Source organism: Mizuhopecten yessoensis, unplaced genomic scaffold (genome assembly GCF_002113885.1).
Source record: "Mizuhopecten yessoensis strain PY_sf001 unplaced genomic scaffold, ASM211388v2 scaffold716009, whole genome shotgun sequence".
Classification (NCBI taxonomy): Eukaryota; Metazoa; Mollusca; class Bivalvia; order Pectinida; family Pectinidae; genus Mizuhopecten; species Mizuhopecten yessoensis.
In genome coordinates, this window is record NW_018479902.1 from 76,110 (window position 1) to 100,060 (window position 23,951).

A 23,951-nucleotide genomic window follows, 5' to 3' on the forward strand; every position below is an offset into this window, starting at 1 on the left:
TGTCGAAAGCGTCTTTGCTCCGCTACGGGGTTTTGATCCCTGTGCCCATTAATAATTGTGCTACCGGTCATGGTTTTGTTACTGTATGTTTAGGCTTTTCTGAGTTGTTACTGGGAATAATTTCTAATGAAAATCCACGAAAAGGCATACAGTATGTAACCTTTAATTTTCCGTGTATGAATATGGAAGAAATAACAGATATTTAAAATTAACGCTCTAAGACCTGCATTATACATTCATATGAAAATAGTTCTCATGCAAGTGAAAACAACGCCATGCTTTGTAAATCTTAATAAAAGATACAGACTTTCGTTAAGATAACATGAATTTTATTGCAGTTTACAATTTTTTTTCTCAAGCATGCGAAAAAATGCTTTTCGTATTACATGTATATTTTTAACCTAAGTGAGATATTGTCAAAACAAATATACCCAACTACAGTAGAAATGGGTAACGTTATGACCTTAATTATTATTGCGATCATGTCTTTGATGGCAACATGCACCTTGGAACAAATTCACCGTAATAAAGTTTTTGAAAAAAACCTCGAGTAAAGCTCGCCACCATAACTTTTAATGTAATCCGGCCTTGAGCACGACTCGCTACCATAATAACGTCCATGTACGTTTGCAGTCTTTAATACGATGTGCAACTCGCTACCATAATAATGAAACACACATTTGAGTTCGACTCGCTGATTTAGACAGATGTTCTCAGGAGTACGACATGCTAACATTATAACGGAATCTACAATTCACTATCAATATCGGGACAGGCATCATAATAATGGGACCGACCTATCAGCGCGGCTGAAGTTCGTAGTAGCTAACCAGTCTTTGACAGCGGCGTGCTTAGATTTCCGGACGGAACTTGGGCATAAAAACTTTGGTAAGTAAGAAGGGCCTTCGTCAGCGCCCTCTACATCGGAGTCAATTAGTGCAGCATGTTCCGCCTGATCCTGCTGCACTACGGCGTTATTTATCGGTTCTGGAGTGTCCGTCGCACGTTTTTCCAGGATTGATTTGGCTGCAGAGACTGGACGGTTGCCGTCCGTTGTTGTCGTCTGCTCATTTTCAGCCTTATCGTCACATTCGCTTGTCACAGTTGCGTCATCTACCCAACACTTAGGTCCTCTCAAGGGTTTTTTGACTTCCGGTTCCTTGACTACTACCGGTTCCGGTGGAGGAGGAGGAGAGGGTTCCGCTTCCTTCTTCTTTTTGGCACTTGCCCTGACAAAATAAAGCACATTGACCTCACATTAGTTGTCACAAAAAGATATTGTCATTAATTTCATTTATTCTACTACAGCGAAACACATTTTCGACAGAACACGATCGCGTCGTTACCAATGGTTTCGTTTTTAGGCCGAATCATTTTAAGGAAAGTAGATCTCAAACAGTTTATTTACATTCACACCTAAATATGCATTAAAACTGTACCTCTCGGTTAAATCGTTAAGCAACGGATATTGTCAAAACATTGCAGTGTGTCTAATCGATACGGATGTTTCCTATGTTATCAGTACATAAACTAACACCAAGGTTCTCAAGTAAACACCCGGTTTATATCAATATTGGGTTTGTAAAAACATTAATATTTGTATTACCTATGAAGAGACCTGTTTCCTGTATGTTGTACCGCGACATGACAATGTACGCCATTATCGGACTGTGTATCTACGACAGTTTAACTACTAATCGATTACATAGATAAACTGCTTTGTTATAGACTGGTCGACTAACATAAGCCGTCCACAGATATACCTAGTAAATAGTTTATGGTAGCACAGGCGAATGCGAAACAAGATTTTTTTCAATCATATTGAATAAGTCTCAACACGATGTATTCTTTCTACATGTAACAGTTTAAAATACTTCTATCGAGAGAAAATCCTTGTCGATCTAGACACTTTTGGCGTCAGAATGAATGTTCGAGCAATCGATTATTGTTGATAAAAGTAACATAGATTATCAAGGTAAAACATTCATACCATAGACAGTAAGCTCCATACCTGTTTCTGTAGAATACTGACAAAGTGAACTACGGTAATATTCCCTATCTGTAGATTAACACCTGGCGTAAAACATGTACCTAGCATCAACTAAACCTGTCACCAAAGTGTAACAGGTGTAATTTTTGTATTACATTATCTGGATAACAATACGTTAACAATAAGGGATAACAAAGTCTTTGTACAGAAAAGCCCTTTTTTGGACATGAGGGTTAATCCTCAGACGTCTATGGTATACATAATATGTACCCGAGGGATCTACGTCGGTATACAATAGCAATTTGCATAGTGTTCCCTGTCAAAAACAGGAATAGTACTCCTGATCGTGAAGGAGACCGAATACACAAGGCTTCACCAATTACAGTCGACATAATAGTTTGTGTAATAAATCATTGTGTTTTGGGGCAAATTCAATTCAGTAAAACACGTGATAAAAACATTTTGGTTCACAACCGCCTGTGTTTGGTGAACGTGGTGGTGGTTGTTTTTGGGTCGGTCTTTTGGCCTTTGTGAACAGTGTTTGTTCAGTGTGGTGTTATTGAGAAATCTTCCGATCCGTAACACTCACAAACAGGTGCGAAGGCTAATGTCATTGGCAGGTGCAACACAATCCACTTGTTACGTCGTCAACGTTGTGATTGACGTGGAAATATTGGTTATGAAACTGAATACGCACACGTGATACGAGATGAAAGGAGAAATGATGACAACCATTAAGGCGTGGTGTCCAGTGCTATACTGTATAATAATTATAGAGATAGCATTGTGTAGGTCAGATAAACGAAAATGGATGAGATGCTACGTACAGGTACATACATGTTGTAAATAAAGATAATCTCTACCCGGTGGATCCAGACTGGTTATCCGCACTCCAGGGCACACACCCATGCATTTTCCTATTTTTTCCCCGTTTTGAAACGTACGTACACTGCATGTACTATTTCACACACATTTATATGTTTTAAGTGCAGGTACATAAAACGCAATGTAAGACACATGTTTGGATGGTATTAATAGGACATTCCATATAAGGAAATGCACGTGCATTGTTATGTAAACACATGTTTGGACACCACTACGAAACAACACATGTTATCCATAACTAAGGAAACAGAGGTCGTACAATGGAACTTTATATACACCACACATCACTTTTGTGTTACATACGTAACTATGGAAACAGAGGTCGTACAATGGAACTTTATATATACCACACATCACGTTTGTGTTACATAGGTAACTAAGGAAACAGAGGTCGTACAATGGAACTTTATATACACCACACATCGCTTTTGTGTTACACACGTAACTATGGAAACAGAGGTCGTACAATGGAACTTTATATACACCACACATCACTTTTGTGTTACACACGTAACTATGGAAACAGAGGTCGTACAATGGAACTTTATATACATGTACACCACACGTCACTTTTGTGTTACATACGTAACTATGGAAACGGAGGTAGGGTACTTGAAAAAAGGACTGAGTTTCACATTACCATGACACGCTCTTGGTTGTTAAGGTGCTCTCAACCAACACTTAGTACTACTTACATGGACTTTGCTAGAAATTTCAACCTGAGAAAAAGGAAAACATTTAAGTAAAAGATCCACAATACTTGTAATACACCGTGCACGATGACTGCACATTTGAGCTTGAACATGTTTCTAGTGTATGTTCACCTGCCAAAGAACATTAAGTTCTTCACTTAGTCCCAAGACCAATTAATTAAATATTAATCAGATGACAAAGTTAAGTTAATTTCCCGATCCAGGATCTTTATGATCCTTTACATTGGACCTAAACATGTGTTCCAAAAACATACATGAAACACCTATATGAACGTTCGGTCATGGACATCCTGTGTTCTGTTTTTAAATTTATTTATTGATGGTGCCGCTATCACATCCGCTGGAAGACTTCCATAAATTTACTTCTCGGAGAGAAAAAGGGTTCTTCATCATTTAAAGGCTTGAATGCCGTGTATAGAGATATTTTGGAATGCCCCATGGCAAAATGCCTTTCGGAAAAGTCTGTCAATTTAAGGAAATCCGACGCTTTTCGATCATAAACACCACTCGTTATCTTAAATATAACATCAACTCTTGCACGTCTGAAGCTCAAAGCAGGGAAGTTTAGTCTTTTAAGCCGCTCCTGATATGGCAGGTCTCTAGACCCCAACGATTAAGACTACACATATTGAACCGCAAAAGAAGTCGTATAAACTTTATGTAGTAATAGTAATAATTGTCATTTCGGTCCACGAAAGTCCTTTGTTGTAACAGCAGAGTTCTGTTATTTCGTATTTTAGAGTGACTTTATTTGCAAATGGAATCGCCAAACACCAAATATTGATAATATCAACGATTTGAACTTGTTTTTCGTTTTCTCTGGAATTGTTTTATGCAATTATTTAATACATACTGTTTAAACTAAAATATAATGTCTTTCACAATGGTATGCAACACACATGTATCGCCACTGTTTCAATCCCCTAGCTAGTTAAACAAAACGTTCAGATTAAGTTGGATTGTCAAGAATTTAAACAGCTTTTTTGACAATGTTATTCATATTGCTATATTATAAACAAGATCGTTACCATGTTTTGTGTGTAAATAATGTAATCCTAAATGCACCATACTTGACCAGTACTTTAACGAATTGGTGTAAAGGCGGCGTACCGTGTATTAACACAGGTTTTATACACGGTCAGTACTATTATCAGATTCGGATTACTTTGTTATGCAATTCATATATTATTACTTTGTTTGAAAGAACAAAAATCCTCCTGTAAATCCAAACCATGGCCCCATAGCCTATATTTGTGTCGTGTACCAAGGTCTCTATCGGTTTATCTCATTCTGCCAAAGATGGATTCTGCATTATATACAAATGGTTACTCTTCCGCTCAACAGTATTGTAATTGTGGCTATGTGATTATTTGCATTGGTCTGTTTTGTATTTTACTTGTGTATGTGTGTGTAATGCCAATTGTTTCATGCTGATGTCTCGAAAAGAGACAGATTAACCAACAGAATTTGAAAATATATATTAGCCGCACTACGTGTGATTACAGTATGTTTGTTAGCCTCGTGCTTGACTGACTTACGTCTGTGTTTGATTAAAATATGTCTGTTTATTGACATGACAATTTGAAGATAAATGCACTACAAACGTAATGTTTACTAAATTGAATATTATTTATGTTATAAACATTTGATGTTTGATGTGTTTCTGTTTCGTGACCGAACAGTTTACTGTCCCTGCCTTACCAATGTCTACAGCACCGTAACAATACAGGTCACAGCAATGGCGGGGATACTCTAATCAAATGTAAGGAAGCTGTTTTATACTCATGTCGGAGGAGATTAGTCCATGTTAAATACTGTAAATCCATTATGTGCTAAATTTAGTTCCAATATACAGAATAAATATTGAATCTAACACAATGGCTAGCCCCTTGATCCACGCTGACAGAAATCTTTCCGTGTATTCCCACATGTGTATCACCCTACTGACTCACAGCATGTTAGAAAATTTGTTTTTTTCTCTAGATATCTATTTTTATTTTGACCTTTTTGATCACAATGTTCAAGGGTAGCTATTTGATAGTTATTTTTGTTATCTTTCACGACAAAAGATAATAGAGATTGAAGTTTATTACAATGGAAACTGATGATGTAAAACAGAGAAATTATCAATTTCATATACAGAGAATTTTGCATTTGTGATGATGTGTATGTTGAATTAATTTGAATCCAACTGGCGTTTTAACTTCAATTTAATTTTCGATCTTTAAAATATTTCAAAATATTCAGCTATTTGGGTGCTGCGTGTTCTATGGTTCTAAACCATCAAACTTTGCTTTGTGATCAATCCTTAAAATTGAAGTTCTATATTCTATGACTGATGCTAAAATCGACTAACAATATTCCATGTTAATGCAAATGCGGTGTCTTTGATATTTTACAACAAAATGTACTTCGCCTACCTATGTTCTATCTCGACAGACAACAAATATGGTTACATATCTACTACCAGGGTCATGTGTTTGCTTTTCTTTTGGTGTATCCAGTTTTTCTGATTGCGTTTTTTATATCGATTTTATGTTTGGATTTTTGTCTTTGTAAATCTTACTTGAAGTGCCACATTATTTTAGCATAACTTAATTGTACATTAGGTAACAGAAAAACAAATTCTGTTTTTTTTCTTCATTTTGTGAAAAAAAATGGCCAAAAAATGTCAGAGCAAGTGTAAAAATAAAATAGAAATATGCATAATCACGTCACCACTCAACCAAACAATCAGAATTTATATTCATTACAATAACAATAATTATATTCTCGTAAACTAATTTAAATCTTAAAACAATGATTTTGTGATATTTAATTTATCTAAATTGGTAAATGATTTTGTAACGTATCTTATAAATCAAATACTGACAATAATATATATAAGGCCTAATTATTCCAAATTGGTATATACAAATTCCTCACGTTTGATTTAACGGTTTAATTTCAGGAGATAAGATCGGCTATCACCACGTGCATGCTAATATATTACCCTGGCATTCTTTGTGGAATCCTATGACATCGACAGCTTATCGGGGTAAACATAAAGAAACCGTGCCAAAACTTTACTGCGATCGTCGAGCAAGAACCATGTGGTTTTAATATATTTTCGACTAATTATGTAGATAACCATGATTTAAATCACTTAAAATATGAATTTTGAAAGCACATATGTCAAAATATCGTAAAACGATGTAGAAACCCTTTACTGCTCCATGTAACCATTTCATCAGTGATATCAATCTAAGTGGTTTGTTTTCTGTTTGTTTTGTTTAACACCCCATTAACAATGTGAGTCGTTTAGGGCAAAACAAAAGTACATTATGTAATCTGTCACGCAATTGGTGAAATAAGTGCATTCAATCATAAAAAGTTTGACTGTAAATAGTTTATCACATGTTCGACGATAAGGCTGGTGCTACTTACGTAAATTGCAGACATGTGATGGAATTATATGTGAAAAAGAGTCTTATTTTTCTAAAGCATCAGAAACAACACCTTATATATGATACTGGTCGTTTGAAATCTTTACAGTTGCTTTTGATACGATACGTTACTACATGTACTAGATCTTGAAAACAAAGTGCTTCTAAAAATGGCATATACTATTTTTTCGTTTTTTTTTTTGTCACCTTTTGTACAAATATTACAGACAATATGTTTTTAACAATACAATACAATCTATCAATACGTTTACACTGATTTGTGTATAAATATCCTAAGTAAACACTTTATAAGTACGCGTAGGGTTTTGTGTATTAGTACGTACATTAAGTTTTGCCAGCCTGTATTGTATGTAGATGCCGACCGACTTACAATATTCCTGTCTATAGTTGGCCACACCTGAGATACAATAATAAGATACCTTTGATGGGTACAGTAAACAGGTCCTATAGACGTGTTTATGGTCTGCATAAACAATCTATTTTAGACGACAAATCGTTAACACATGCCAAACTAAGACTAATTAATAAAGAGATCGCTAAGTCGTTCTTGATTGAACTCAATGATTGTGAAGGGCAATATATTTCATATAGTAATTGTTTGAATACAATTATATAAGTGATTGTTTTTTTAACCAAGATGGTATTTCACAAAAAATGTTTAACCCGATGCGAGTATTCGTTAGAGGCAGACAGAGATTTTATTCTTATTGTTCACATCGTCCAGATCTGGTATTTCCTTTCATGTGCCCCTCTCATGCTCACACTATGACCGTCTTGCCATAAAAATTCATAGTTCAAGAATGTAAATAATGGAGTTAGGTAAGAATAGCAGGCAATAAGGTATATGTCCAACGTTAATTTGTAACAGCAACCTTACAACAGGAAATTATAATGCCTGTTCAATGATGATTTTTCATAAGAATATAGTGTGAGTTTAAGGGTTAAAGATTTTGCCCTTGTAACAACTGATGTCACATGAAGAAGGCCACTCGAGTTCCAGGTTAAGATGCCTCTTTGATGAAACGTCGTATTCTGTACACAGTGGAAAATAAGCAGTTGCGTACAAACATTGACACCGTAATTAACCGAACGTTCAACTTAGGACTAAGATAAAACAAAAGATTGCAATGAATGCATGATATATTTAAACAAATACATTGAAGATACTACCTGATTCTAAATTAGACGTTCCTTGATTAAGTTTCTTCTTATGATCATGCAGTGAGATGAAGCAGGTCATTTTGTGCCCCGACAGCCTCTGTACATGGAGTGAATATATGTATATATCATATACAGGACTCAGTGTCATTGTACCTGTAACGCCATACTGTGCTGATATTACCAAGTGATTTATTTATGTTTATTTTAGACAGAGTAAAATGTCGTGTTACCAAATGTTGTCTGTATTTAATCGATACTTCAAAAAAGATATCAAGTTTTGTTATTTGGGTTTTGTTCTACATTTGATGTACTTAAATACCAGCAGTGATTTAACTCTACGGCCTTTAAATACCCCCACCTATAGTGCTGAACTTTTTATCGATTAAATTAGCCTGCTGGGGATTAGGTTTCTAAATGACTCATTTATCCTGATTTTTAAACGATTTTCATTGTTGAGCTTTTTAAATTAGCCTTCATTAACTGTTATCCAGAGAGAAGAAATTAAATATCAGTGACGTCTTGTAATACGGTTGAGTTGACCACGGTCATTGGTACCCAATGCTCTCACGGCACAGTGAGTGTCCTCAGTATTAGATATTTAAAAAAAATGTTAAATTGGACGAATGTCATCTGCTATGTCATAACTATGATCTATATATTTTATCAACGAAGCAAAGACAAAACGAAACCATACTACATGTATGTGTTTATACTATGAACATCTGTCCGTGGTTTACAAGTTATATAGTTGTAAAGGGTTAATTGAAAAGAAATCGGTTTTACTGAACAGTGTGATAGTCCTCAGACAAACAATCCGCAAGAAAGACCTTCTGATTGATTGTTGTTTTTAGTATTATGTGGTGTATTTAATCCATACTCGTCCTTGATTAATTCTTACTTCTAGCCTTCACACCCGTTGACACTGAAACATACATACGTAGTTTAAACTCTCTCTTAGGAGTCACTTAGCAACAGGAGATGCATGTCAATCGAAATCGAAAAGTATTTGTCTTTTTAAACGCACATGATTGTACAGTTTCTGTTAGTTATATATTGAAGGTTAATCTGATGTAGATGGTTATTAAAATAATAATGGATACAACAAAATGGTATACAAGTTTTCAATTTAAAAAGGGACATTGAATGTCACTGGACGTTTTGTGGCGTTAACCGACCTTGGTAGGACTGTTAAAATATATCGGTATCGCTCAGTGATTGATTTAACGTGTGTCAGTGTCTTTCTAAACTTGTTATCATCCACAGTGAATCATGCATGTCTCTGAACCAACTCTGCATTATAAATACGTGTAATAAAGGGTGTTTCCTGATATGATAAATGAGGGTTTTTTTTTGTGCGTTTGAGGACACCTTGGTTATAAGCTATTCTTAGCCTAGGTAACTTAACATTTAAAAAGGGTTAATGTCATAATTTCAAAAATAACATTAACGTAGATATTTTTTTTATATTTTTCTTTATGTTCTTAAGTCGAGGTTAAAATGTATCATTCAAAGATAAGAACACATCAAAGTAACGCTACTTCTAATTTATTATTTGAAAGTGACAAGAGTTTGCACGAAATTAATTTCGGGAGTTAGGAACCTATATTTGTCCGCTGATTGTCGTCTATATACAGAACTTTGGGACGTTTTTTTTATTCATTTTACAGAGATCTAGTATTGAAAACTTATATATTAGTAACATAAAAGTGTATTCAGAAAACAGACCGAAACCCTATACCTCAGTACTGTGCACTCCATCTACAGCTGTTGATAAATTTAAATGGGCATATATAATTGTCATTTTTCATAAGTAGTTGAAATAATTTAAATGGTGACATTTCAAAAGAGATCTTATAGAATACAGATATAATCAAATATCTAAAATTCAAATTCTATACATATTCAATTTCAAACCTATAGCACCACATATATACAGAGATCGACACTGACTATGTCTGCAGGTTACGGTCGCCTCACGTAAATATAATTGATAAGTCTTGATCATATACCTCGAGTTTTGTAATGAAGAAGTGTTTGAATATTGTCACGTTACTCAATGTATGAAGCAGTATTCTATTACAACATTATACTCCATTGACTGGGATCAGCTTCAAGGTCGTATAAGTTTATATCAATAAAGAAATTCCGTGACACGGTTACGAAAACGTTTGACGATCTTTGATACACCAAGCGGTGTATATTTACTTCTAATACCTCTTGTCGTGTGGACTCACTTTTTGGTGGCTGTTTAATAAATATACCATAGATCATAACAAGTCACTGCATCATTCTTGCCAAGGAGTCGCAGAAAAAAAGTATAAACAATATGGTAAAAAAAATATGTGAATGACATCTACGATAAAAAACAAAAGTTTAGTCTTCTGCTATTTGCAGATCTTAAACACAACATTTTGAGTTGTTTTTTCTGGATCAATTATGGGAGAGTAATATCATAGAATACGGTTAGCAAGCGTTTTGTTCAAAAGTCATAGAGTTATAACCATAAGTGGCCGAAAAATCTATTTGATTATGATAGAAATTTGATAACCTCAATATATGGTTTTGGAAATTTCCTATCACTTTAGTTATCTACTAATCGTCTGTGTGAAACAATTCCACGTTTTATGTTTCGATAAGGTTTGATATTCAATCATTTCAAATATACAATCAATTTGTGTCCGAACGTGGTTTGGTGGTGTAGCACTATAAGGAGCTCTGAGGAAGACAACTGATGGTAATACTAACAATGTAGGGGCCAGTACGATGTTCTATGTTATCAGGTGTTATCGATGGTAATACTTACACTGTAGGGGCCAGTACGATGTTCTATGTTATCAGGTGTTATCGATATGGATGTGACATTTGGCCTCTAATTACCATTTACTGCTAACACTTAGATGAACACAAACACAGGTAACTGCACCTTTAGAATTCGGTAATACATACAGTATGCCAGACATGAATTACACTGCATTATGCAGCAGTTTCGTTCTTCTAGGTCTCATCGATGATGCACGGGGCCATAGATGTGAGAATCCAGATAGGTCTAAACTACTGCTGAAACGGGTTGGGGGGGGGGGGGGGGGGGGGGGTTGCATAAATGCATAAAACCCAATAATTATTTAAATTATACAAGTTAGTATAGTAGAACCGACATAGTTCACTGGTAATCAATAGCGGTCGTATAATAGCAATTTCTGATGGAAACATCAGATGAATAGAAGAAAATAGGCCAGTTCAAACGGAATACTTACAGCTTTATAATAATTACAAAGTTAAAACAGTTTTCAAAAACCAAGAAGCATACACACTAATGTGTAGATTTACTTTTCATGGGGTATTTTTATTACTTACCTTTGTTTGCCCTTTTTCGCTTTGGCCTTAGGCTCTTCCGGAGGCGGAGGTGGTGGTTTTACCTCGGCTAGTGTTGGTACATCCGGGATTGATTCTTCTACTGAACTTTCATACTCCAGTGAGTAAAAGTGGACAGTACCTGAGGGCATATTCCTCGTTCGAAAAGCAATGTCATTGGATATTTGTGACGAGGTTCGAGATGTCTCTAACTCGTCTATCTCATCAAACCCATTCTCGCTGTTTAGTTCTACACGGACAGCCCCATCAGTGTTGAAATCATGGATTGAGGATATTTCAGAAACACTTCCGGTTCCATTTAATGGCACGAGCTTGAAGTCGCTAATTGAAGATGACCTTGATCTTGGGGACGGAGGATGGACTGACATAGGTGTGGTCAGCACACGGAATTCACTGTTACTCTGACACAATGTCCTCTGTATCTCTGGCGGTACGATCTTTCCCTTTTCGTGATTATACCTACACACAGGCTCCGACTGTGGCCTTAGTCTTATAGAGTTCAACACCTTCCCTCGTTTGTTGTACAGGAGACTGCCATCGTGAGAAGGTCCATTGTGAACAGCCGTCTGTGGTCTGATGATTTTCTTCTCTTTTTCTTCATCGTCATTCTTATTGGACATACACGGTTGTTTCTTTGGTTTTTGTTTTTGTTTGTTATTTGAATCATTTTTGTTGAAATTCTGAACAACACTGTCGAACAAGTGAAGACTGTATTGCCTCAGACTGCCACTGTCTATCTTTGCACTATGAACTCGCTGTTCTAACTGTTTACGGAGAGCTTGGTGCTGTTTCCCCGCTCTTGTCGAGTCATCCCTAGAGAACTCCATCGGATACCGCCGTGGTTCCCGCCCCTGGAAGGTAGAAGCAGACGATACAAATCTTTTGTTTTGTGGTTTGCCTGTTAAAGCTCTTTGTTTTAGCTTCATGTTCAATATTCTACGATCTGACTGTTGTCTGCTCAACAAAGCCTCTTTCATACTCGGAATATTTCCGAAGTTTGTCAAAGTAGCCCAACGCTGAGGTTGGTCCAACATTTTGAAAACTATTGGAGTATCACATCCAAAAATATAGAATTCTATAATGTTTGTATTAAACTATCATATTCCAGAATACCAAAGTAATGATATCACTATGGTATCACGCCGTTCTATAAATTAATCACGAAACGTACATGACACCAAAATACGCATCAAGTATCACCGCAATAACATTACAGACAGGTGTTTTTTTCGAAAATACTGAACGTCCAAACGTTTGTAATAATCCTACGCCAGAACACCAGTATGCGCATAAGGTATCACAACATTATCATTTAAAACTGTAGAAGTCTCAACACCATGTCAGACTAAATAACTGTCACATATCTAGCACACCAGCCCGCTCGCGCGATACCCGGTCTTGTTATGAAAGACTCGCACACCAAACACAGTCAATATACAGAAACACTGGGCGCTGGTCTATTGTGACAGCTTCAGGCATTTAAGCTATACTATTTTCTACCTAATCTGATAGACTCGAATCAATGTATATAGGTATATACCATACGGTGGGTTTACGTATACAAATCGAGGTAAGTGCATTATAACGGGATCTCAGAAAGCACTCGAGGAGAACTCCACCAAACCAGGCGTAATGTCGATAGGTTTATGGGGCAAACTTAAGTTCTTAGTACACACACGGTACGAAGGGTATATAGAAATAATTTGTTCTTAAAACCATTATCGTCCGTAAGACTTGATATAATATGTAAATAAATCTCCTTTAAAGGCGCGTGGTCACTAATCCTATCGAATTATACTAATGAGTTATCACGGTTCCCGAGTTCGGACGGTTAAAGCACGCTTCATAAACGTAATGGCATAAAAATAAAAATAAAAACATCAATTATTTTTCTTTTTCTTTGCAATTTAACAAACTATACAATATTTTGTTTTGTATTTGAAGGTGAACATTTGAATCACATGACATAAACAGTCCGGCGCATTATAAAAGGTCGCAAGCGATTTTCTCCTCTTCATTTTATGCATATCTGCATTTTCAATTTTCAGTAAATGGTTGTGCTATTGAAATGAACAGTTGTGTCATATGATATTATTATCCAATTTTGATCTCTCGCACTGTTTTAGTTCTATCCATTTAGTGTTTTTTAAGATGTGATACATTATTCAGAGGCAATTGTTTTGTTGAGCTAATTTACTTTTACCACAACAAAGAGTTACTCGTCATTTCTTGAAACTCTCACATAACGGAAATCTATTGAAATATTATCAGCGCAAAATTCTGACAATTTTTCTTGCAGGATGGAATTATTTGTTTCAATAGCGTTTAACGACATAAAATCACTGCAAAAAGTTTAATTTGTCATGACAATTTATGTATGGATATGTAAATCTAACATTTGTAATTCACAAGTTACCTTCATGTGTCATTAGGGTAATGGGGTTTAATGCAGTAGGGTGAATAACGACATGAGTTGTATCCAACATTAGAATCAATAACATATAGGATACATTGAGTGGAATTGGTTCCACCTTACAGGTTAGATTTGTGATTTTGGGTTCAAGTTATATCCATAGAAATGTTTGAAGAAGCATTATATAAAGGGCGAATACGGGACGAAGAAGACGAACATATATCCCATCTGTCTGAATATTACGAGAGAGCAATCGATAATAAGTGTCTCTATAGTATTTGACAGCTTATTTCACTGTTCAGTAGTTCGCTGTATGCAGACCGTGACACCGGGTATTGGTATTCTGTGTTTCCAAGGAAAACCATCTTTGAAAGTTCGCAAATTAGATTTCAAATACAGTACACAGTGCAAAAACAAATAGAATATATAGTATTATATGACGTTACAAAATAGCTCGACTTTTATCAGTGACTAGTTTGTAGTTACCTTTCAATTGTTTCATCACTTGAATAGACCGAAATACCTTTAAACACATATATATTTACTGCAGAAGTAAAGGTAAAGAAATACATGCCAAGGGTTATACAACTTTACCAAGAACGATGATTCTATGTTAGCTTTACTAATATCTTATCTAAAATGTGTGCATCAAAACATTATATTACGTATGTTTTAAGAGGTATTACTACTTGTTTAAGTAATTATGGATCGGAAACCAGGATGTGTTGTCTTATTTAATAAATATTATGAAAATATTGACTATTAATATAAAGTTACGAATGAGTTGATGCAAGGACATTTTAGGTGTTTGTAATAATGGAAGAGTTTGAAAAGAAGGGATTTTCATTTAATGCGACAAAATTTGACGTAAAAGCCCAGATCATGTACCTTTAATCAAGACACGTGTGTATATTGACGCTAGACTGTGTGTTGTCTATCAGGTTAAAGGTTCTGTGTTACAGGTAATACAGGTAAGTGTTTGATGTAACTAAGGAAGCCAGTTTTACCTGTCCGTCAACATGTGTAATACAACACACCTGTCAGATCCATGCACTTAAAGATCAGTTTGAAACAACGCATACGCCATATATGAATTAATAAAATGGCCATCATCGGTTAGTTGGTACGACTACTTTCATCACTGACCTACAGTAATGTAATAAGTGGCGGTCAACACGTTCGATAAGCCAGGGGCATTTATCTCAAGTCTTTCTATGGAGGCCGACTAAGTTCAGGTATTAAATAAGGATTTTTGTAATGCCTAGTGTATTGTCACACGAAAGCAGTTGATATATATGTTGAATAAATATTGACAGTCAGTATCGATATTCTTCATAGTCGGTGTTGAATTGGGACCGAGGCTTAATACGGTAAGTTCAGACGCCTAGACGTTCAATATTGAACATTCCAGTTATACAAGAGAAATATGTGTTCACCCTACTTACATTGTATATATATATATATCCAAAGCTCAGCAGTGGTATACCGTTATTTCAACGGTATAAGTATTGATAATTTCTAAGACGATATTTCATAACATGTATAACTATATTGTTAAACGGTATCGACAAATGAGAGAGAAATATATATATATATTACGTTGTTTATAGAATTGTGGTACACTTTTCACAAAATGCCATTGTTCAAATTCTCGATAAAAGCATTATACAAACAGATAAACAAAATATTTTATTGTTATGTATACTTTCAGAAATATCGAGAGGAGGAACCGACATGCTGCTATCCACTTCACCTGACCGAATTGTTAATTGGAACTCCATATAAATCTCTAATTTCATAAAAAGATATTAAATTCGACCTTCCCTAGCTATTTGAATGCTTGGACTGTTTAGCAAACTACCCTTTTGAAATTTTATATGCTTTTTATCAGTGTCCCTTTAAGTATTTATTCGCTGACCCATTTCTTGCTATGTTGACCTATATCAACAATTGTATTAACCAACCATTGAGATTATATTTAATAAATAGATAAACGAACGAAAAAACCCATAATGGTATCTCAATGTTAATTTATGTAAATGGTGTCTAAAACACAGCCACCTATATGTACTGATAGTGATTAAAATGTTTAAAATACATGACGATTTACTTAAAATCCATACATTAACCAATGTATGACAGGCTATATTTAATTATAGTACGAAGTCCTTAAACATGATAGCAAATTAACATACATTAATGGATTTACTATTTGGTAAATCGGGCCGTAGTTTGTAAATGTTATGAGTAGAAGCTATATTTTGTTGACGCCATTGAGGGGAGACATTCCTGAACATCGCATGGCCGTTATATTGAGTTGGAAATTGCAATCATGATTGACAAATTACCGTTAGGTTAGAAAATGATGTGATAGCAAAGTTTTATTATTATTTGAAAGACATGCAAGATACCTCTAGATACAATATCTTGCTATATATTCCCTTACCACACAATCTAATTGACTACATATAACAATAAAATAAAATATTAAAAACAGCACAACAGTATGTAAATGTACACAGGTAGTAAACCATCATAAAAAGGTAGAAAACTAATCAAAAGCCAAACAGGTATTTCCTTCTTCATGGTTAGATCAAATTACATAAAATCACAACTACAACTTGTCATCAAAATTTAACACTAGTAATTAAGGCATATGTGCCTACTTCACTTTAAACATAAAGGATGTGATGAACATTCAGTCTTGCTTTTTTACGGTTAAGCAAGCATTATATATATTTATTTATAAATCAGTAAGCACATGTAATGTGTTTATTGATCGGTACAAATACATTGTTTTCTTCTTAAATGGTGAAACAGTACGCATGATGTATATTTTTTTCTATAAAAAATTGTATTCATGATATATGTCTTTTTCTATAAGACAGTGTCCAAGCCTGAAATATATATTTATCTATATAACAGTAAGACGGATGTTCATGTATTTATCTATAAAACAGTAAAGTTGATGCATATATTTATTTATAAATCAACCTGTAAACCAGACTATTCCTCTATAAAACTCTGAGTAAGCCTATTATACACATCTATATAAAACAGTATGTGAACCTGATGTAGCCATTTCTAAAAAATCAGTTTAGGAAATATTTGTCTATAAAACAGTATATTTATCTTTAAGAAAGTAAGTAAACCCAATGTTAATATTTATTTCTACAGCTGATGTATTTATTTATTTCTGCAGTTGATGTATATATTGATTTATAAAACAGTACATAAGCTTATGTACATGTATATTAGTATCTTTAAAACAAGAAGTAAGTCGGATGTATATATCTTATATATAAACAGTGGCAAACCTTACGTGTGTATCGATATATATACATATCAAAACAACAGTGAGTAGAGGGATTCTTAGTTCTGTACAATCGGAGTAGACGAGATCTCGTCGCTGAATATGAACGTCTGGTGATAAGTGGTTTGGTTTTACTTTTATCGTTATATCGAAATAGTTTGTAAAGAAAGTCTTGTCACTGTTTAAATGTTTATAGACCGCAGAGTTGTTTCTCCATGTCCTCGTTGTTAATTATTTATATCTATTGTAGCTATTCCTATAGAGGCTGTGCCAGTATGATGGGAATGGTATTTACTTTGTCATTTAAAATAAAATAGATCTTCTTTGTTTGGTAGTAGACGTATATCTGTCCTGACTTTTCATTTTATGATGCCGTGACTGCAGGCTATATAAGCTATCACGGACATTGTCTACGATTCGATATCGTTTCGCTGTTATGAGTTTTTAAATATTGTTTGCATAGTAACTATTCAAATCAGAAATACATTCTAAACATCAACGCATACTGATATGCCTTATTCTATTCTAGACACATTGCTCAAACGAACATTGTGTATGTAAATGACTGGCTGACCATCATTTAAGAGTAACCACAGGGTAGTTTGGTAAAATGTTTGTTTTGCTCGATTATTTATGGTTGTATGTCGTTACAACACACCACTCATGTATGACGTCACACAACACAGCATACTCTATATGATGTCACATAACACAGCACAGTGTATGACGCCACATAGCACAGCATAGTGTATTACGCCACACAACACAACACAGTGTATATTTATAATCCGATACAACACACCTTATAATGTATGATCCCGAAAATGACACCACACAGTACTTGACACCACAATATACAGGATATGACTCCATATCATTCATCTCTCCGTATACACTGCTACACAACACACATCACAATATACAACACAGTGTATGGCGTCACAACATGCAACACAAAATATATAACGCCACAAAACACACTTCGTAGTATGACACCATGCAACACTCCACACTAAATTTGACAAAACGCCACACAGTATATAACACTATATAACACACCACGCAGTGTCCGATGACACGCAAAACAACACAAAGTGAATAACCCCACATCACACGATAAATGTATTACGATATAAACAGCACAGCACACGATACATGACGATACATGGCATATAGAATTATCAATTGTACATAATATCAGTCACATCTAGTTACTGGTAACAGTGGATAGTACGTACATTTTACGAAATTGATCTTCAAATCCAGATAACAGTATAATCTTGAATACTATAACATGTACAATACAACCATTGTAACCTACACACACTATCTACGAGGCCTATGCTGATAGGAATTTAAAATCTACTGAGCGTTTGCTAGTAGTTTATTAATGAAAATAAATAGTACTAGTGCGGAAACAAAAAGTACAAAATTACATAAACCGAGACGCCACCAAACCAAAAGGAAAAAAACATAATCCCGACTAAAATTTACCCGATGCGATGTTCATTTCTACACGAACTTTGGCATCAGCATACATTTTAAACACTATTTTGTGAACGATGGAGGGCAATTATGTAAACAAAGCCAGAAGTGTTTGTCACTACTATGACAGTCTATAACTAAAGCGCTACGTATGAGTTTCCATTAGGTTGTGACTCGATTTAGTTCCAAACCAAATATTTACTTAAACTCATACTTACTCCCAGCTCATCACAATTACAGTTGTTATTAGCTGTGATAGAAAATCAATTTGAATTTGAAATACCATTAATATTCTATGTCGACGACTTTTCCCAATTTATTGTTACGGGACACAACAAGAGAGTAGTCCATGTTTTGTAAAATTCCTCCTCCTCCTATGGTTTTGCTTAGTTTATTCAAAATGTTCAGTTTGACTTCATTGATCATAATTAGAAAATAGTACTCGCAAAGGTTTTACTGTCAAATAAGCATTGTGACCAGTTAATCTTCACTACCTTAATGATATACTCCGGATTCAGTTTTGTCATTAAAAATACATATTTGAAGAAATAGGAGTAGAATTGTGTATATTATCTCACGGTGATCATTTTGAATCTCATTACATGCTGCTTTATTTTCAGTAATAATGCCAAGGTTACCTTTCTTTCTTGTCATAGGGACAGATATGTTTAACACAGCCATGTGGTTTACTTTAATGGGATCTTTATACTCTTACATGTGCAGAAATCGTATGTTTGTCAATTTTCAATATCTTAGTAATACCATAATACAACAATTAAATCAGAGGGATTTTACACAATCTTCTCTAAATGTTTGGTAAATTGGTATCACTGTAGATTCGGGGGATGCCTTTCGTGTCGTCTACTTTGAGGACACTAAAGAAACCAAAATCCACTGTAACACATGGGACCTCTGTCTCTTATTGTCTCTCATACCTGTTCCTTCGTATCCTTGTTTTCTCCCTGATGAAACATCTAACGTTAAACTTTTTTTGGTAAGCTCTATTTAAAAGGGGGAACACGTTCCATCCTAACAAAATGTAGTCAAAGGAACACAGTTAAAGTGTAATGATGCTCTATGTATATATATTCAATCTGGAATTTTATATTTTTTTGAAAATCAGTGAAATCTTGGTATTATCTATAGCATATTGACGCTGTTTGTGTTCATACCCAATTATTAATATAATTTATATAAGAACATACCATCATTTTTCTTTATCAACAAGCCATTTAAAACCTTGGATATATATCCTATAAAAAGCGATAGTGCGTTTCAATGTTGATATAACACAATGTATATAAATGTCAAGGTCATTTCTAATCAACATTAAAACCCTTTCAGGTCACTACTTATCTTAATCACAATAGAGGTCGTTGGTAATCTTACACACAATACACGCCAAATCTTAATCACCAACACCATCTGACATATATTACATCTGATATATAAACACTGAACCAGTCTAACAATAGAATAGGAAAAGTGAGAAATAAAGGGTTTGTTCACCTCATAAACTATAACACTGCTGCATTGATCGGGACCTGTATCATGTTTTATTAACCGTATAACATATGTCGTATATTTTGCATTTCAAACATTACTTAAAGTATTTGATGATTATTGAAAATACAACTAATCTGTTGTCAGATTCAAAATAATTACTACAGGTAATGCATACTACATGTAGTTGTGTTAGAAGTAAATTTAATAAAAAAAAAAGTTTCAGTTTTATTTAGGCGTGTCATCAGCTGTTGTTATTGGCTTTACGTATTATATTTATCTTATTGAACTATAAGACAAATTGCCACTGGTTTAATTAATAAAAAAAATACTATGTACACATACTTTTAAAATAAATGAAATTTTATAACGCAGATAAATTAAGTCTATAAATATACCGAAATACAAATCGACTTCATTAAATAACATAAAGAGTAGCACAAATTAATTGACTCAAATAAACTCAATTGTTGGTCACGTACATGAAGTCAATATAACATAATAATATAATCACATAGCTATAAATTAACTAGCTTAGAGAGAAGCTCAAATTTATGTAACTTGAATAAAGTACACCGGCAAATTCTGTCACTACAACACATTTATAGTAACAGTTATACTAAAGTAGCTCAAAGAGAAGTTAAAATTAACTAACCATAATAATGTATCTAAAAAAATGCATACAGTGTATGAAATGAAGTACAGCTGAGGTTAATTCTGTCACTACAACACATTTATAGTTACAGTTATACTAAAGTAGCTCAAAGAGAAGTTAAAACTAACCAACTATAATAATGTATCTAAAATAATGCATACAATGTATGAAATGAGGTACAGCTGAGGTAAATTCGGTCACTATAACACAACCATTCCTACATCATTACTAGATTAAGTAACACTACTGGATTAGTTAATGTTAATCAACTCCTATAGTTTCATGTAACTGAACAAAAATCAGTCAATAACATTATTCCACGGTTATACTAATACTTATCACAGAAACTTGATGTAACTAACTTAAATAAAGACAGAGAATAATACAAAACCAGCAACATGAGTGTTCTTTTAACGTTACTCTAATTAGGAAAGCCAAACAAGTAACACAATACTACAATGTACGTACCTAGTTAATAACAATTAGGTAAATCACTCAAATAAAGTAAATCAATATCAGAATAATAATTCGTACCTAATTAACAAATAATTTAACCCTAGTAAATCACTCAAATAAAGTAAATCAATATCAGATACAAAATCACTCATTGAAATAACTCAAATAAAGTTTCTCAAATAAATTTAGCCAATAGCACAATTACATGTTAGAGTATAAGTAGCTGAAATATAAAAAAACAAACTATACCGAGTTCGATAATGAGTTTTAAGTTTGCCCTTACGGTGTTATGTTATTTTTGTCTTTATTCAATTTTTGTTTTTTGTACGACTTGTATTCAGTCGAATATTGAGTACAATATTACACCAGTGTCCAGTTACTGGCAGTTCACTGGCCGCTAAGTCTGACCGAGGACCAAACAATTACTTTAGTCCCAGATCGAGACATATGACGCACCAAGGCAATGGAAGCTTTCATCCAATGCTGTGATAATCGGATAACGTTTCCATTATTATAATACCGAAGTCGTCCCTATAGAGAGTGTGTTTGCTCTACGGTTGTAAACGTAGAAAAACACTCCACCTTTTGAATACATTAATTGTAAGCTTCTAGTTGTGCTGTTTGATGTGATAAATCACATGTATAATTTCTATACTCTTTCTTTGTTCGTCTATAGGTAACATGCTCAGATTCCTGCTTTGTTAGATTTATAAAAGTGAGACACTTATGACGTGTCTTTGGGATATAAAATATTCTCTATTTAATATTTTCATGAAACGCGACAAACTTTGTATGTGCTACATCACATACATCCTAATAACACAAGCTGTTTTTATTCAAACATTGTTGATGCGTTCAGTGCACATTGTGTGTTGCAATGTTTGATGGGTATAATGTTCCAAAATCAACTGACAATCTAATTTTGTCATGATTTTATATTTATTTTTATAAATATCTACATTCATGAAAATCAAGAGTGTGTAATAAGAGGTGATAAGCTCATACAGTGTAAGAGCTATAGCACACACGAAAGATTGTATACATGATAAATACAGCAAGAACACAGTCATACATTTTACGTAATCCTTGGTTATATAGTGGTGCACTTACATGTCAACCAGCAGCTTAAATGTTTTCTGTAGAAACATTGATATCACTTAATGAAACAATCATTTCACATTTAAGTAAGTGTTTTCTGTAGAAACATTGATATCACTTAATGAAACAATCATTTCACATTTAAGTAAATGTTTTCTGTAGAATCATTGATATCACGTAATGGAACAATCATTCAACATTTAAGTAAATGTTCAAAGAATAATAGTAACGGGGATATGGTTTCTACCCAGATGATGTAATACACATATTCCTCTCTAGCTTCGATTTGTATTCAATCGGTCACTTAACGCTAACATTACATTAAAAGTTTCTAAAATAAAGGTTTCGATGGATATGATCTATGCTTAAAGTTTACCTCAGATCTAGCGCAGAATACCCTGGACTAGAAATGTCTTGAACCATTCCATATAGGAACCATTCCATAGAGTCTGATCTTATATATAGAGTTGCGGTTTAGCTAGACGTTTGGCATGATTTCGCTGTTGAAATTGCTCTAACTTCAAGGTCCTAGGTAGTTTAACGCATCTTGTATATCATTGATTCATTAAATTTCTTTGTTAAATTACAAACACTGCTTGGCTTCAGTTTCACAAAATTTCCTTAGCTTAATGAGGTTCCTATTTTTTTTTGCTACAATTAAGGGGAAACTGTTTAATAAAGGAACCTTTCTTTAGCTTGATAGCAAAACTGTTCATCAGAAATGCACGTCCTGGAATGTCCTTAGCTGTTGATAGTACGTCAAACCATGAATACCCAACCAACCATCAGAAAAATGAAGTAACTGAGTTTCCTTACGTTAAGGACTGACCGTGAAACTGTTGTCATGTCAGGTAACTAGTTGTTTCCAGGTTCCCTGTCTTCGACCTCCAATGTAAACCTTAAAGCTTCGATCTGTACATTCTGTACATACCATATAGTGAGACATACACATTTAGAGAAACCGAACCATACACAATTAAACAAGACAGAAGCTACGAGCCATTTGTCCTACTCTGAGTCCTTACCTTCATTGTGTGTCGTTATAATAGAGAAATCCTCCTTACAACAATAATCATGTCATCAGGGTCCCCACTTCTGAACTTCTAAAACTCTCTAGTCCGACAATACATGTGTTTTCAACATGGTACTCCTGACAGCACCGCTGCCATGTGTGTCTTCTGCCGGTAATATACATATACAAACATTTCAAGCGGAGGATTACGGCTCCGCATTGAATAGCACCTGCTCTATCGCCACCGTGTTGTTAGATATTGCAGTATTTAATTTCGCTTTTAATTTGGCGGAGACAGACTGAGTAAACATTGTCTCTAATCGGCAGTGATCGGGATGATATATCCAAGCATAGTTTTACTCTAAGGTCATTTTGAACAAGCAATATTCGCTTAGTTTGCAGCAAAGTACAGTTTGTAGCGCTGATGTTTTCAGCAAACAAAAATACAG

At 34.4% G+C, this 23,951-nt stretch overlaps 1 protein-coding gene across 3 annotated transcripts; it reads right to left on the minus strand.

Moving 5' to 3' along the window:
• On the minus strand, positions 1-23,663 carry LOC110441514. 3 transcript variants are annotated; one of them, XM_021484688.1, is made up of 4 exons: positions 23,516-23,663; positions 11,550-12,418; positions 3,571-3,594; positions 1-1,229 (listed from the first exon to the last, which is right to left on the minus strand). In XM_021484688.1, the coding sequence occupies exons 1-4, from the start codon at positions 23,519-23,521 to the stop codon at positions 779-781; spliced, it is 1,350 nt and encodes a 449-aa protein (XP_021340363.1). In that variant the 5' UTR covers positions 23,522-23,663; the 3' UTR covers positions 1-778. The 3 variants fall into 3 exon arrangements, with proteins under 3 accessions (XP_021340363.1, XP_021340361.1, XP_021340362.1); XM_021484686.1 differs by lacking the exon at positions 23,516-23,663 and having other exon boundaries at positions 11,550-13,098; XM_021484687.1 differs by lacking the exons at positions 3,571-3,594; positions 23,516-23,663 and having other exon boundaries at positions 2-1,229; positions 11,550-13,097.
• Positions 23,664-23,951: the final 288 nt, after the last annotated feature.